Genomic DNA, 14,624 nt, shown 5'->3' on the forward strand with positions numbered 1-14,624 from the left:
ATCAACTGTGACCACAGAGAAGGAGTATCCCAGAATGCAATAGGGGCGCCCGTAGCATCCAAGTGGTACAGGAAATAGAGCTCTGGACCACGAGTCATTCAAGCTGCAAAGCTACAGACTCTCTATCCATGTGACCCTGGGCAACTCATCAAACTGTCTGCCTCCATTTCTTCAGTTATTAAATGGAGATAATAACTCCCGAGGTTGTTGCATACAAGAGATGCTTAATACTTGTTCCCTTTCCCATAGAGAGGTTGATCAACCATCTCTAATTTGGCTTGGACATTTCACACCAGAAACCAGTGCCAGTGACTTCTTTCTTCTTTTCCCAGCCAAGTCAACAAGCATTTATTGCCAACTATATACTTTATATCTTTTTTCCTATAGTTTAAAATTCATTAGTCCTAGGGGAAGCTAGGTGGTTCAGTAGATAGAGAGGGAGGCTGGACACAGGAGATCCTGGGTTCAAGTCTGATCTCAGACACTTCCAAACTATGTGACCCTGGGTGAGTCACTTGACCCCAATTGCCTAGTTTATCTGCCTTGGAACCAACATTTAGTATTGATTCTAAGGTAGAAGAGTTTAAAATCATAATTTAAAAAAAAAAAGAGAACATGGCCTCAGACACTTTCCAGCTGTGTGACCCTGGTCAAGTCACTTCACCCCCATGACCCACTGTTCTACCTTGGAACCCATACACAGGATTGACTCTAAGACATGGGGTGAGGGTTTTAAAAAATAAAATTTAAAAAAAGAGACAGGGTGTTCCTTTGTTGAACTCAGAGAGACCACGAGAGGGCAGCAAGACACCAGGGAAAAGCCAGTCTAGCTCAGTCACAAGAGACCAGACAGTGGCAGGAAAGATGGCTTCCAGGAAGTTTTGGAAATGGGTCCACCAGCAGCTATTTTATAGAAATAATAGTGAGCATTTGTATGCACTTTAAGGCTGACAAAGTGCTTTCCACCTGCTGTCTCATTTCATCTGCACGACCCTGGGAGGTGGGTGCTTTTATTATGCCCATTTTACAGATGAATGCACAGGGGAGCCAGTAAATATCTGACAGAAGATTTGAACTCAGGTCTTCCTGATTGGAGTCCAGCCCTGCTCCTGCTGCACCCAAATGCCATACTAACGGGATTGCACTCTCTATATTCCTGGGACCTCAGAAACACATATTCTGGGCTGGACCAAGCCTTACAGCACTATGTAAATGCTTGCTATCCTTGTAGGAAGTTTGTCCTGACATTGGGAAAAGTCTCCCTGACTCTTTCTTGTCTCTGTCTCTTTAAAAAGAAAACCCTTGTGGCAGCTGGGTGGCCCAGTGGATGGAGAGCTAGGCTCAGAAAGGAAGGTCCTGGGTTCAAATGTGACTTCAGACACTTTCTAGCTGGGTGACCCTGGGCAAGTCACTTGACCCCCATTGCCTAGCCCTTATCCTTCTTCTGCCTTGGAATCAATATATAGTACTGATTCTAAGACGAAAGGTGAGGATTTTATTTTTAAAAATAAAATAAAAATCAAAAGCAATACCTAAGTTGGGAGCCTAGAGGACTGGGAAGATAGTGGTACCCATGACATATAGGGAAGACAGATAGTAAAAAGCAGCAACAATGCATCCCATTGGATAGACCCGTTTACCTCAGTTTCCCCAACTGTAAAATGAAAATAACAATAGTACCTATCTACTAGTTTCATGTGAGAATCAAATAAGTGAATCATGATAAAACAATTCCATACAGACTACACAAAGTAGTCATTTAATCCATGCTCGCTTCCTTCCTTCAAAAGAGAAGTGTGTAAAGCTTTTAACAAAGTGCCTGACACAGAGTAGGTGCTTTAAATGCTTAAAAAAAAATTCCCTTCCATCCTTCCTACTTGATACCTGGTACAAGACATCTCAGAAGCATTTAGTTGGAGGTTGAGAGAGCGGAGAAACAGATCTGAGAATCATTATAGCCAGGGGAGCTGACAAGATCACTAAGAGAGAAAAGAAGAGCGCTGACGACAGAGCCTCGAAGGATGCCCACTTTTATGGAGCATGACCTGTTGAAGAATAACTAAATCAGTCCAAGGACAAATGGAGTGGCCAATGGCTTGCCCTCATATCCAACCAATGAAGACATTCCTCAATGTGCACAGAGGAGGGCAAGGATCATAAAATATGGGTCAGATCAACAAAGAAAAGAATCAAACAGATCCTAAATTACAGATTTCTAGCTAGAAGAGACCTTAAAGGCTCTAAATCCCAACTGTCTGTGGACTATCAAGTCAATTAGAGAAAGCAAATGGCAGAATTGACTTCATCTTAAAAGGATAAAGATGAAAAATGGATGGGTGCAAAAAAAGCAGAGCCAAACCTAACGGATGGCTCTGAAAAATGGGAAATGGATAACAGTCGAGACATGGATTATCACCATTTCTTAAAAAGCATAAACTTATACAAAGTAGCAGATCTACACCCCAAGGAGGTCAAGAACACATAAACTATTTCTGCCATTAAGTTTTTACCCCAGAGAGAAATGGGCAGCTAAGGATGTGTGAGTTCATTTGCAAAACATTGCAGAGGAGAAAGTCAAGAAATAATAAAGTTATTCACGAAATAATGAAAAGCCCTAGAGAAGAAGTGAGCCTGCAGGAAGACTGGAACGAGACTCAGCTAAGCTAGCCCATCCTCTGAGCTGAAACTGGAAGGTCAACAAATAGATATAAAGAACAAATAATCCATCCCTGTCACTGATGACACAATGTCACATTTGAATTTGTTTCAGGTGCTCAATGAGAGCAAATAGAAATAATCCTTAAGATGAAATTAGATAGAGTAGCCTTAACTGATATCAAATGCACCCAAAATCAATTTATACTGATGTATTTCCAAGATATCTCAAAGGGAAAAGAGTTCAAAAGAATGGAAAAGATCATTATATTTTAATGCAAAGAAAAGGTTACTAACAAAGGTATTTCATATGTAATACAATCTTTATGAGAAGAATCATAGATTAAGAGATGAAAGGAGAACTTTGACACCAACTCTATCATTTTACAAATGAAGAAATCACGACAAAATAGATATGAAGGGACTTGCCCACAGTCACACAATCTGAGGTGAGATTTGAAACCAGATCTTCCCTACTCCAAATACACTTTATCAATTATATGTGTGTTGGGTTTGGGGGTTGTTATTTGGTCTTTTTTTTCAGTTGCCTAACTCTTAATGACCCCTTTTAGGGTTGTCTCAGCAAAGATGCTGGAATAGTTTGCCATTTCCTTTTCCAGCTCATTTTACAAATGAGGAAACTGAGACAAAGAAGGTCAGATCACTTGCCTAAGTTACACAGCTAGTAAGGGACACTCAGGAAGATGAGTCTTCCTGACTCTAGGCTCAGCACTCTATCCACTGCACCACCAGCTGCCCCCACCACCACCATTTGAACCTATTCTAGTTATTAACTGTTCCTTGTACAAGATATTCTATTTCCCAGCTCCTTGCCTTTGCACGGGCTATTGTTTACATTGAGTCTTTCTCCATCCAGTGTGGAGGCTCTGTTTAGTTTGATGGCTAACATCCCAAATGGAGATGCCCAGTAGGTAGAGGAAACCTTAGAACTGGAGCTCCAAAGAGTCAAATGGAGAGATAACAGATCACAGACACCTTATTTATCTGATAAGGAGCCCCATTCCCCTCTCCAAAAGGAGGGACATTAAAGTGTTATCTCTCCTTTATCTGAGTCACAATGGAGGTAGCATCAAAGCTAATGTGCCCTCTGGTCCCCAAGGGGACAAAGACTGTAAGTCATGCCCCTGGGCATGAAAATTCCCCAATAATGAGTATTGGCCTTTGTTTTGCCTGCACTGAGACACCTTTGATATTAAAAATCCTGATGAATGGCTCTCTACTTTGTTGAAACCCTGTAAGTTACTACAGGTGTAACTCAATGGATCAATTCCTGGGAAACCTCAATCAGTAGATTTCTTTGAGTTCCAGGCTTCATGACTCAATAAGTTTTTTAAAGTAATGAATCTATAAGCAACAATTAGTCCACCAGAGTCTCTCCCCATCTTTCCTTCCATCTTTCCTTCCCTCCTTCCTTCTTTCCCTCCTGTCCCTTCTTTCTTTCCCTTATGTCCCTTCCTTCCTTCCTTCCTTCCTTCCTTCCTTCCTTCCTTCCTTCCTTCCTTCCTTCCTTCCTTCCTTCCTTCCTTCCTTCCTTCCTTCCTTCCTTCCTTCCTTCCTTCCTTCCTTCCTTCCTTCCTTCCTTCCTTCCTTCCTTTCCTTCTTTCCTTCCTACCTTCTTTCCCTCCAGGTTAAGGAACTTGCCCGGGTCACATGGCTACAAAGTACTTTATGACCTGTCCCCTTTCTGGCTTTTTGGTCTTCCCTAACTCCCTTCACATACTCTCCAATGACACTGGACTCTCCATTTCTGGACTCTTGACCTTTTCATTCACAATTAGCCCCCATGCTTGGAAATCTCTCCCTCCTCATCTCCACCTCCTGCTTTCCCTGGCTTCCTTCAAATCCCAGTTAAAGTCCCATCTTGTTTAGGGGGGGGCTTTCCCTATTCTCCTTCATGTTACAATTTATCCTGTCTATTGCTTGTTTGTACATAGTCATTGGCATGTTGTAGCTTCCATTAGACCATGAGCTCCTTGAGAGAGAGAACCATTGTTAACATTTCTCTACATCCCCATCCCTCAGACATAGTGCTTGGCACATAGTAGGTACTTACTAAATTGATCAGGCAGCCAATAAATATTTATTGACCAACTCCTTTAAAGTTTATTCCATCTTGCCTAAATCACCCTGTCATCTGTCACCATTGAGGTCACTCTCACTCCTTTACAGTAAGTTCTTACTCTAGAAAGGAGGGAAGAAAGAAGGAAGGGGGCAGGACAGCTAGGTTGCTCAGTAGATTGAAAGCCAGGCCCATAGATGGAAGGTCCTGGATTCAGATCTGACCTCAGACATTTTCTAAATGTGACCCTGGGCAAGTCACTTAACCCCCAAAGCCTATGCCCTTCTTGCTCTTCTGTTTTGGAACCAATAACACAGTGTTGATTCTAAGATAGAAGGTGAGGGTTAAAACAAACAAACAAACAAAAAAAGACAGAAGAAAGGAGTGAGAGGTGGAAGTGAAGGAAGGAAGGAAAGGAAATTGAAGAAAGAAAAGAATGGGGGCTGGAGGAAGGCAGGGAATGAAGGATTCCTAATCTTCAAATCGTTGACTCCTTAGTTTAGAACCAGGAGGCATCTCAGAGGTCATCTGGTACAACTCCTTCTTCTAGATGAAGAGAAAAAAGGCTTTAAGGAGGTCAAACAACAACATAAGGTCCTATGGAGAGTAGAGCCAAGAATGTTCTCTGTTCTCCAAATCCAGAGTCAGCCCTCTTTCCCACACACATCCTGCCTCCCATTCTAATAGCCCTCCCTTAGTGATGAGCATCCCAGTCCTGGTATACTGGTGATAGCGTCCATGTGGGCAACCTAGAGAAATGCAAGACCAGAAGCCATGAGTTACACTTTCAAGGTTTATTTTCATTCTGACCCCCACATTCCAAGGAAGTGAAACAGTGAGTGCTGCAGAATATATTCTCCTACTGGCTTTCTGTTGGGCTCTCAAGGTCACTATCCGTAAAATGGTTTCTCGGGTCCCCATCGATAAAGGACAGGTCCCTCCGCCGAAGGACACAGTGGGTCCTGCTGGTCCTTGTAGCCACCAAGATCAGGAAGTGGATATTTAAATTCTATTGGTTTGGGAAATCTCTTAGGTTGATATCTGATTTGGGATCCTTCTTGTACTTTTGGGTCCGAGGAAGGATTATAATCACTATGGTAAATTCCAGGCTCTGTCCAACAAGGATGCTGGACTTGTAAGTCAGGGTGAACAGGGGGACCTAAGCCTTGTGCTGTCCCCTGAACATCTTTGACAGCTGGGTATCCTTTGGCCAGACTATGGCAAATTCCAGACTCTGTCCAACAAGGATGCTGGACTTGTAAGTCAGGGTGAACAGGGGGACCTAAGCCTTGTGCTGTCCCCTGGACATCTTTGACAGCTGGGTATCCTTTGGCCAGACTATGGCAAATTCCAGACTCTGTCCAACAAGGATGCTGGACTTGTAAGTCAGGGTAGACAGGGGGACCTAAGGCTTGTGCTGTCCCCTGGACATCTTTGACAGCTGGGTATCCTTTGGCCAGATTGTGGTAAATTCCAGGCTGCTGGACTTGTAAGTCAGGGTGGACAGGGGGACCTAAGCCTTGTGCTGGCACCTGGACATCTTTGGCAGTTGGGTATCCTTTGGCCAGCAAGTCTGCCGGTACACGCACACCAGGCGTGCAAAATTCTTTTATCCGTAACTGGGATTCAACCCTGATTTGCTGTGGAACCAAAGCAAATACAAATCAGAGGCTGAAAGGAGGGAGGGTTCACCTACTTCCCTATTTTTTCCCAGGAGCCCACAAGCCCTTCACAACCTCACTCTCTCTCCTACCTTTCCAGTCTTCTTACATTTCACAGCCCATCACACATTCTCCATGTCCAACCACAATGGTCTTCTGGCTGTTCCTCAAACACAACAAAGCATCTCCCACCTCAGAGTCTTTGCCTTGGCTATCTACCATGCCTGCAATCTTGCCCCTCTTCATCTGTGCCTTTCCTTTAAGGCTTTGTTCAAAGCCCTCCTTTGTACAGGAGTTTTCCCCTCTCCCCTCACGTGCTGACTCCTTCTATCTAGGATGGCCCCTCTATTCCGTAAAGATCTTGTACATGTTCCCTTGCCATGGATAATGGAAGCTCCTTGAGGGCAGGGATGAGGTTAGAGGTTTTCCTTTCTTTGCATCCTCAGCACTTATCACAGTGCCTGGCACAGACCAAGGATTAATAATTGCTTTTGTTGACTAACTGACTGACAGAGCTTTAAAAGGGAACAGGGGTCCTCTCAGGGGAGAAGAAAGCCCCCAAACCCTCCTGGGTCCCACCGAGCTCTCCGCCCCTTGGTCTCCAGTGAGGGAAAGTGTGACAAAGTGGAGCTACCAATAGTCTTGAGGTTTAGATCACCCAAGTTGGGAGTTGACCAACTTCTTCCAACACTAACTTCTCTGAGCCTTGGCATCCTCGTCTGTAAAAGAAAAGGACCAGAAGATTGCTTTCCTTAGTGTAAGGAAGCCTTTCTCCATCAGTGCAGGTCCAGCTTCTCCCCAGTTTGAAAGAGTTGCCTAGACAGAGATTAATTGGATCACCCCGCCAATATGGGTCAGAAGCAAGGTTTGAACCCTGGTTCCAAAGCAAAGCAAAAACAGTCTCTGCCCTCATGGCAGGTAGGTGGCTCAGTAAATTGAGAGCCAGATTCAGAGATGGGATGTCCTCAGTTCAAGTCTGACCTCAGACATTACCTAGATGTGTGACCCTGGGGGAGTCACTTAACCGGAATTGGCCTAGCCCTTATCAAAGCTCTTCTGTCTTGGAACCAGTATGCAATATCCATTCTAAAGAAGGTAAAGTGCTTAAAAAAATAGTCCCTGCCCTCAAGGAGCTTACAGATCCTAATCAATATATATGCAAATAGGTGGATACAATATAAAGGCATTCTAGTAATTACAAGGAAAAAGAAAATTAAAGGAATGAACAGAAGCAAAGAAGGAACAATCCTATTGCTTTTGGGCAGATGTTAGGGCTTATTAGAGAGCATGAGAATCAACTATAGCCAGCAAAGTCACAGGATATGAAATAAATCCATGTAAAACATCATCATTTCTGTCCATTACCAACAAAATCCAGCCTGAAGTGAAGAAAAATTCCATTTAAAAGAATGACTGAATGTATGCCATATTGGAGGATCTACTCGCCATCAATACATACTAGAGAACTATATAAATAAAACTAAAATATTTTTAATAGAAATTAAGACAAGTCTACCTAACGGCAGAAACATTGGCTAAATAGTGACTGAACCAATATAAATGATAATGCTACTATTTGTTCAGAGCCACACTAATCAAACTACCAAGGGATCAATTTAAAGCAGGAGGAAAAAAAGTCATAATGGAAATCATCTGGAGGGAGGGAGGAAGGAAGGAAGGAAGGAAGGAAGGAAGGAAGGAAGGAAGGAAGGAAGGAAGGAAGGAAGGAAGGAAGGAAGGAAGGAAGGAAGGAAGGAAGGAAGGAAGGAAGGAAGGAAGGAAGGAAGGAAGGAGGGAAGGAGGGAAAAGGGAGGGAAGGAAAGGAAGGAAAGAAGGAAGGGAAGGGAGGGGAGAGGAGGGGAGGAAAGGGAAAGGAAGGGAAGGGGAGGGGAGGGGAGGGAAGACAAAGGAAAGGGAAGGAAGGAAAGGAGGGAGGGGAGGGGAAGAAAGGGAAAGGAAGGAAGGAAAGAAGGAAGGGAGGGAGGGAAAGGAAGGGAAGGGAAAGGTAAGGAAGAGAAGTAATGAAAGAAAGGAGAGAGGAAAGGGAAAGGAAGGAGAGGGGAGAGGAAGGGAAGGGAAGGGAAAGGTAATTAAGGGAAGGAAGGAAAGAAGAGAGGGAGAGAAGGGAAGGGAGGGAAGGGGAGGAAAGGGAAGGGGAGGGGAGGGAAGACAAAGGAAAGGGAAGGAAGGAAATAAGGGAGGGAGGGAAGGGAAGAGGGGAGGGGGAAAGGAAGGAAGGGAGGGAGGAAAAGGAAGGGGAGGGGGGAGGGAAGGAAAGAAGGGAGGGAAGGGAAAGGAAGGGGAGGGGAGGGAAGACAAAGGAAGGAAGGAAGGAAAGAAGAAGGAAGGGAGGGGAGGGAGGGAAAGGAAGGGAAGGGAAAGGTAAGGAAGAGAAGGAATGAAAGAAAGGAGGGAGGGAAGGGGAGGGGAGAGAAGGGAGGAGGAGAGGAAAGGGAAAGGAAGGAGAGGGGAGAGGAAGGGGAGGGGAGGGAAGGGAAGGGAAGGAAGGAAAGGAAGGAAAGAAGGGAGGGAAGGAAGGGAAGAGGGGAGGGGGGAAGGAAGGAAGGAAGGAAGGAAGAGAGGGAGGGCGGGAGGGAAGGGAAGGGAAGGGAAGGGAAGGGAAAGGTAAGGAAGAGAAGGAATGAAAGAAAGGAGGGAGGGGAGAGAAGGGAGAAGAGGAGAAGAAAGGGAAAGGAAGGGGAGGGGAGAGGAAGGGAAAGGAAGGGAATGAAGGAGGGAGGAAGGAAGGAAGGAAGGAAGGAAGGAAGGAAGGAAGGAAGGAAGGAAGGAAGGAAGGAAGGAAGGAAGGAAGGAAGGAAGGAAGGAAGGAAAGAAGGAAGGAAGGAAGGCAGGGAGGGAGGTAAGGAAGTATTAATTTTTAAGTTTAGAGTTCCAAATTCTCTATCTCCCTCCAGCCCTTTCCCTACCCATTAAGAAGGCCATTAATATGATACCAATTATACTGTTATACCATCCAAAGTATATTTTCATATTAGCCATTTTGAAAGAAAAAAAAGTAAAAAAATAGTCTCCAATTTGTACTCAGAGCTCATCAATTCTCTCCCCAGAGGTGGAGAACATTTTTTTTAATCATGAATCCTTTGGAATTGTCTTGAACTGTATTATGCAAAACAGCTAAGTCACGGTTGATCATGACTGATTCTTGTACAGTAGCTCTACAGTTAAAGTAAGCTATTCATCTGTATGTTACAATCTGTCTAAAGAGCCTTGGACTTGGAGCTACAAGACTCAAATTGGTTGATATACTAATTCAGCTACTTTCTATGTGATCTGGGCCTCAATTTCTTCCTCAACAAAAGGAAAAGAATTGGGCTTGTTGTCCCCCAAGACACCTTTTAGATCTAAATTTCATACCTTTGTGGCATTTTGACTCATTGCCCTTTAACCTTTGTGGTTAGGTCCCCTTTATTGTCCCGTCCCAGACTCAGACCAGTCCTCATCTTAGGCATGAGAAAGTTCATTAGCTCACTATTTTAGCTCTCAGTCTCACTGCCCATCCTGCCAACCTGTCTCCAAGGCTCTGGACTGGTTTCCCTGTGATTCAAGCCAAAACTTTGCCTCTCAGTCCCAAGAAACTTGCCTTTAGTTTGCTTCTTTGTGTCTGAGTGCCTGATGTGGCTTCCTTCCAGGTACCCTACTTCCATCAGGGTTGTTGCTACCTTTTCTCTTTCCCATCTTTCACTTGGTCCCTGAACCTCAGCCCCCAGTTGGAATATAATCTCCTTGAGGGCAGGGATTTCCCCTCTCCTTTTAGTCCCTAGTGCCTAGTGTATTACTTAGTGTCTAGTAGGTAATGAATCAATGTTTGATTCAATTGATTTGACAAGTGATTGTCAAAATCATTTTTTTACCCTTTCTGAAAGAAGGAATTTAATCCAAGTGATCTCCATTGTTTCAACAGTAAAGTATTTCAAAGAAATAAATCTTGTTTGAAGATCCAGCCATGAATCCTGTGGTGCTATAGGATGTTGGTGAGAACTCTGCTTCTTGACTCTCATTTGGTGGCTTGTCCCATCCCAGAAGTCTTTTATTCCCTTCATGTCCCAACTGTTTGCTCTCAGTCCTTCTCTGCAGCTGACCAAGTCTCCCTCAGTTACAAAGAAAACATGGTGGTGCTTCTGTTTCTGAAATCCCAAGTCCTGTCTGCTCCCAAAGTAGACTGCCCGGCACATGAGTCTTCCATCCTTCCTCCCTCCCTTCCCTCCTTCCTTCCTTCCTTCCTTCCTTCCTTCCTTCCTTCCTTCCTTCCTTCCTTCCTTCCTTCCTTCCTTCCTTCCTTCCTTCCTTTTTCCTTCCTTCCTTCCTTCCTTCCTTCTTTCCTTCCTTCCTTCCTTCCTTCCTTCCTTCCTTCCTTCCTTCCTTCCTTCCTTCCTTCCTTCCTTCCTTCCTTCCTTCCTTCCTTCCTTCCTTCCTTCCTTCCTTCCTTCCTTCTTCCTTCGTCCCTCCCTCCCTTCCTTCTTTTTTCCTTCCATCTTTCCTTCCCTCCTTTCTTTCGTTCCCTCCTGTCTTCTCCTTCCTTCTTTCCTTCCTTCCTTCCTCCCTTCCCCCTCTTTCCCTTCCTTCCTTCCTTCCTTCCTTCCTTCCTTCCTTCCTTCCTTCCTTCCTTCCTTCCTTCCTTCCTTCCTTCCTTCCTTTCCTTCCTTCCTTCCTTCCTTCCTTCCTTCCTTCCTTCCTTCCTTCCTTCCTTCCTTCCTTCCTTCCTTCCTTCCTTCCTTCCTTCCTTCCTTCCCTCACTTTCATCTCCTATTCCCAATGAGATGAGAACTGGATGGTTATTTCAATGAAAGAACAAGAAGATCAAAGATGGCGGGAGGCAGGAAGCAGGGTTGAACAAACCCTTGGATGGCCCACTCACCTCCTCAGGACTTTTCCAGGGTATTTGGTAATTGCTAAAGTCTTTGAAGTCGGCCATGTAGGAACTTTTGTACATACTCAAAGACACAGGTGCCTGCAGGACAATAGAGCAGAAAGACTACTGGCATTCAATCCCCCTCCAGCGGAATGCCGCCTCATGGTTTCTCCACATCTTAGTGCCTGGCACACAGTAGGCACTTAATATGTGTTTATTGTATTAATTTACTGATTGGAAATATCAACTTTACTTGCTGCCAGATTTGACTTCTATTATTACTGTTCAGTTCCTCCTTACTGTAGCCATGGCATAAAGGAAAAATACCCCCCATCACAAGTTCTGTGTTCCTGCCTCAGCACCGAACACTTACTAGCTAAGAGGTATTGGTTCCTCTATGTCTTGGTTTCCTCATCTGTAGAATGGGAGAATACCTGTACTACCTATGTCATAGGCATTGTTGCAAAGATTAAATGGCATAACAGATATGAAATGGTGGAAAACCAGAAGACACTGTAACAATCCTTTTTCCTAAGTCTATTCCCCACCCATGGGGGCAGCTGGCACTCTATCACAAGGGATAGAGTGATGAGCCTAGAAGATTCAGGCACTTCCAAGTTGTGTTACCTTGGGAAATTCATTTACCCTCTGCCTGCCTCAGTTTCCTCAACTAAAAATGGGGATAATAATAGCACCTACCTCTCACAGGGTTGAAAGGATTAAATGAGATAATTGTAAAGTGCTTGGCACAGTGCTAGGCACATAGTAGGTGCTATAGAAATGCTTATTCTCTTCTTCACTCCTAAGAAACAATCTATACAGTAGGAAAAACACTGAACTTGGGCCCAAATCCTGTCTGATACTTAGGATCATTGATTTATTAATTTTTATTATCAGCTTACATTAGATTTTGAGCTGCTTGAGGGCCGGAACTATCTTTTGCCTTTTTGAATCCCCAATACTTAGTGCAATCCCTGGTACATAGTAGGCGCTTTACAAATATTGATCAATTGAATGATTTCTAGCTAAAAGGGAAATTATTTTTTAATTGTTTTAATATTTAATTTTATTTAATTAATTTAGAATATTTTTCTATGGTTACAAGATTCATGTTCTTTCCCTCCCCCTCCCATAGCCAACGTGCAATTCCACTGGGTTTTACATGTGTCATTGATCAAGTCTAAAGGGAGATTTTATGACCTAATCTAATCATCTCATTTTCTAGGAAATAGAAGCCAAATGACTTGCCCAATATCACACATCTAATAAGTCAGGATTCAAACTCAGGTAGTCAAATTCCAAATCCTTAGTTCTTTCTGTATGACCATTGGCAAAGCCTGTTTTCTTATCTATAAAATGGGAATGGCACTTAGAGAAAGACAACATGGAATGGCAGCTATGGAACTGGCTCTGGTGTCAGGAAGACCTGAGTTCAAGTCCTACCAGATACATGTTGGTTGTGTGACCCAGGGCAAGTCATTTTATTTCCTTGGGGCTTTAAACAACCCTCTCTAACTACAATTTGCCCAGCAGGTACCAACCTGCTTTAGGAGGAATAATTTCTCACAGAGCAGAGGGAGTGCCCCAGGCCTGTGAAATTAAGGGTCTAAAAAAAAAGAAGGGGGATAACCATTCCATCTACTAGCTTTGTAATTCTGGGCAAATCACAACCATTCTGGCCTCAGTTTCTTCATCTGAAACAGGGGATAATAGCAGCCCCAACATCACAAGGTTGCTGTGAAGATGAATATCTCGTAAATGTTTTGCAAACCTTCAAGAATTATATAAATATAAAATGTTAATGAATGTCTACTAATGCAACACCTTCTTTTTACAGATGAGTAAACTGAGGCCTGGAGAAGACAAGAAACTTGCCATAATTGAGTTTGGGTTTTTTTGTTTTTTTTATCCTTACTTTCTGTCCAAGAAACAACTCTATAGCAGGACAAGGGCTAAGCAATGGGTTAAGATTTTTTTTTTAATCTTCCAAGTATCATATAAATGTGGACTATTAATATCTACTAATCCAACGCCTTCTTTTTACAGATGAGTAAACTGAGGCCTGGAGAAGACAAGAAACTTTCCAAAGGTCCCCATAATTGAGTGGTTTGTTTTTTTATCCTTACTCTCTTCAGGATCCACCTAACCGAAAGGTTAGGTAAGAAATGGAAAGCTACCTCCCAATGACCTCCCAAGATAGTTGAACAAAAGGGAAAAGAAAATCCTGAAAGCTCACCTGACCAGGAAACATGATGAACGAGAATCCCTAGGAAGAAAATCAGTTAGATAACAAGTAGGAAAATGCCAGAGGTTGGTGGAAAAGCCCACTTCCATCCTAACTAAGCAGCCCCTCCCTGGCTTCCCCCCTTCCCTGTCCAGTTTTCCACCACTTTAGCTCTCCAGCAAAGGGAGAAGGTCCAGGCAGGTGGGTGGTCAGCATCGGGGAAGCTGGGAAGTGGGCAGCAGGAAGGACACTAGCCAGAAGGGCTCAGAGATGGACCAGCGGTTCCTGGAAGGCTTAGGGTCAAAGGGATGATGAGTGGGATAAGATTCCAGTTATGTAATCAGAAGCTGGGATGGTGGGTGGAAAGCCCTGGTCTTGAGCTGGTGTGGAGGCAGACAGCTCCATCCCTGAGGGCAGTGACCAGGGAGCCAAGAGGACTATCCCAGCCGCCCATCTCCTCCACCAGTCCACCAAAGCCCAGGCGTACCTGCCTGGATCTCGAGTGCTAAGATGGGTCTTACGAGGCACGACCAACTGGACCAAGGAGCCTGCAGGGACCAGCCCTGGAATGGGGCTGATAGGGGAGAATCCCCTAGAAGAATGCCTGGTTCTGGGGAGGATGGGGAGGCGCCGGGGCTACCTGTGTGCTAGGTGTGGCCGTGCTCCAAGGAAACTCTGGTATCTGTTTAGCTCAAAAGGGCTGTATCTATGATAGAGACAAACAGAGCCCGCCATTGTGACATCAGAAAGAGAATATCACTGGGACCAGACACCAGAAAGGGGTAACAGATTTGGGGGCCCTGAGAGGCTCCCAGGCACGGGGCCCAAAGTCACCAACAATGAGGAGTGTGTTGGCCAAGTGCATCCTTTTCCTCCTTCCTGACTTGACTTGAAAACGCTGGGAAAATACCAAGCCCCTAAAACTTGACTAAACTGAGCCCAAGGTCCCAGGCTGCTGCCCCCCTTCCCCCCCTTTAACTCTAAACAGGCCCAGATGGGCCCTCTGCTCCTTCCTCCCAGGAAGGCACCCCCTTTTCCATTTTCATGGCCATGTAGGAAGCCGAAGGTGCTCATCCCCAACAGGGATGCTCAGTGATCTCCTTAACGCTTGTGGTCCCTCAGCGCCGAGGACAA

The 14,624-nt window shown here is 44.5% G+C and overlaps 1 protein-coding gene across 4 annotated transcripts; it reads right to left on the bottom strand.

Annotated features, from left to right (window-relative positions):
- Positions 1–5,514: 5,514 nt before the first annotated feature.
- Positions 5,515–14,207, bottom strand: SPMIP9 (sperm microtubule inner protein 9). 4 transcript variants are annotated; one of them, XM_056813090.1, is made up of 4 exons: positions 14,131–14,207; positions 13,503–13,532; positions 11,273–11,365; positions 5,515–6,375 (listed from the first exon to the last, which is right to left on the bottom strand). In XM_056813090.1, the coding sequence occupies exons 2-4, from the start codon at positions 13,515–13,517 to the stop codon at positions 5,626–5,628; spliced, it is 858 nt and encodes a 285-aa protein (XP_056669068.1). In that variant the 5' UTR covers positions 13,518–13,532; positions 14,131–14,207; the 3' UTR covers positions 5,515–5,625. The 4 variants fall into 4 exon arrangements, 2 of the variants coding, with proteins under 2 accessions (XP_056669068.1, XP_056669065.1); XM_056813087.1 differs by having other exon boundaries at positions 13,978–14,184; XR_008915455.1 differs by lacking the exon at positions 5,515–6,375 and adding an exon at positions 10,259–10,505 and having other exon boundaries at positions 13,978–14,184.
- Between the last annotated feature and the right edge of the window lie 417 nt (positions 14,208–14,624).

The sequence above is a fragment of the Monodelphis domestica genome, chromosome 1, assembly GCF_027887165.1.
Source record: "Monodelphis domestica isolate mMonDom1 chromosome 1, mMonDom1.pri, whole genome shotgun sequence".
Taxonomy (NCBI): domain Eukaryota; kingdom Metazoa; phylum Chordata; class Mammalia; order Didelphimorphia; family Didelphidae; genus Monodelphis; species Monodelphis domestica.

Coding starts and splice junctions, on each gene's coding strand:
- SPMIP9 (XM_056813090.1), bottom strand. Junction 6,376..11,272: donor CCTGGAAAAGTCCTGAGGAG/GTGAGTGGGCCA, acceptor TTGGTTCCACAG/CAAATCAGGGTTGAATCCCA.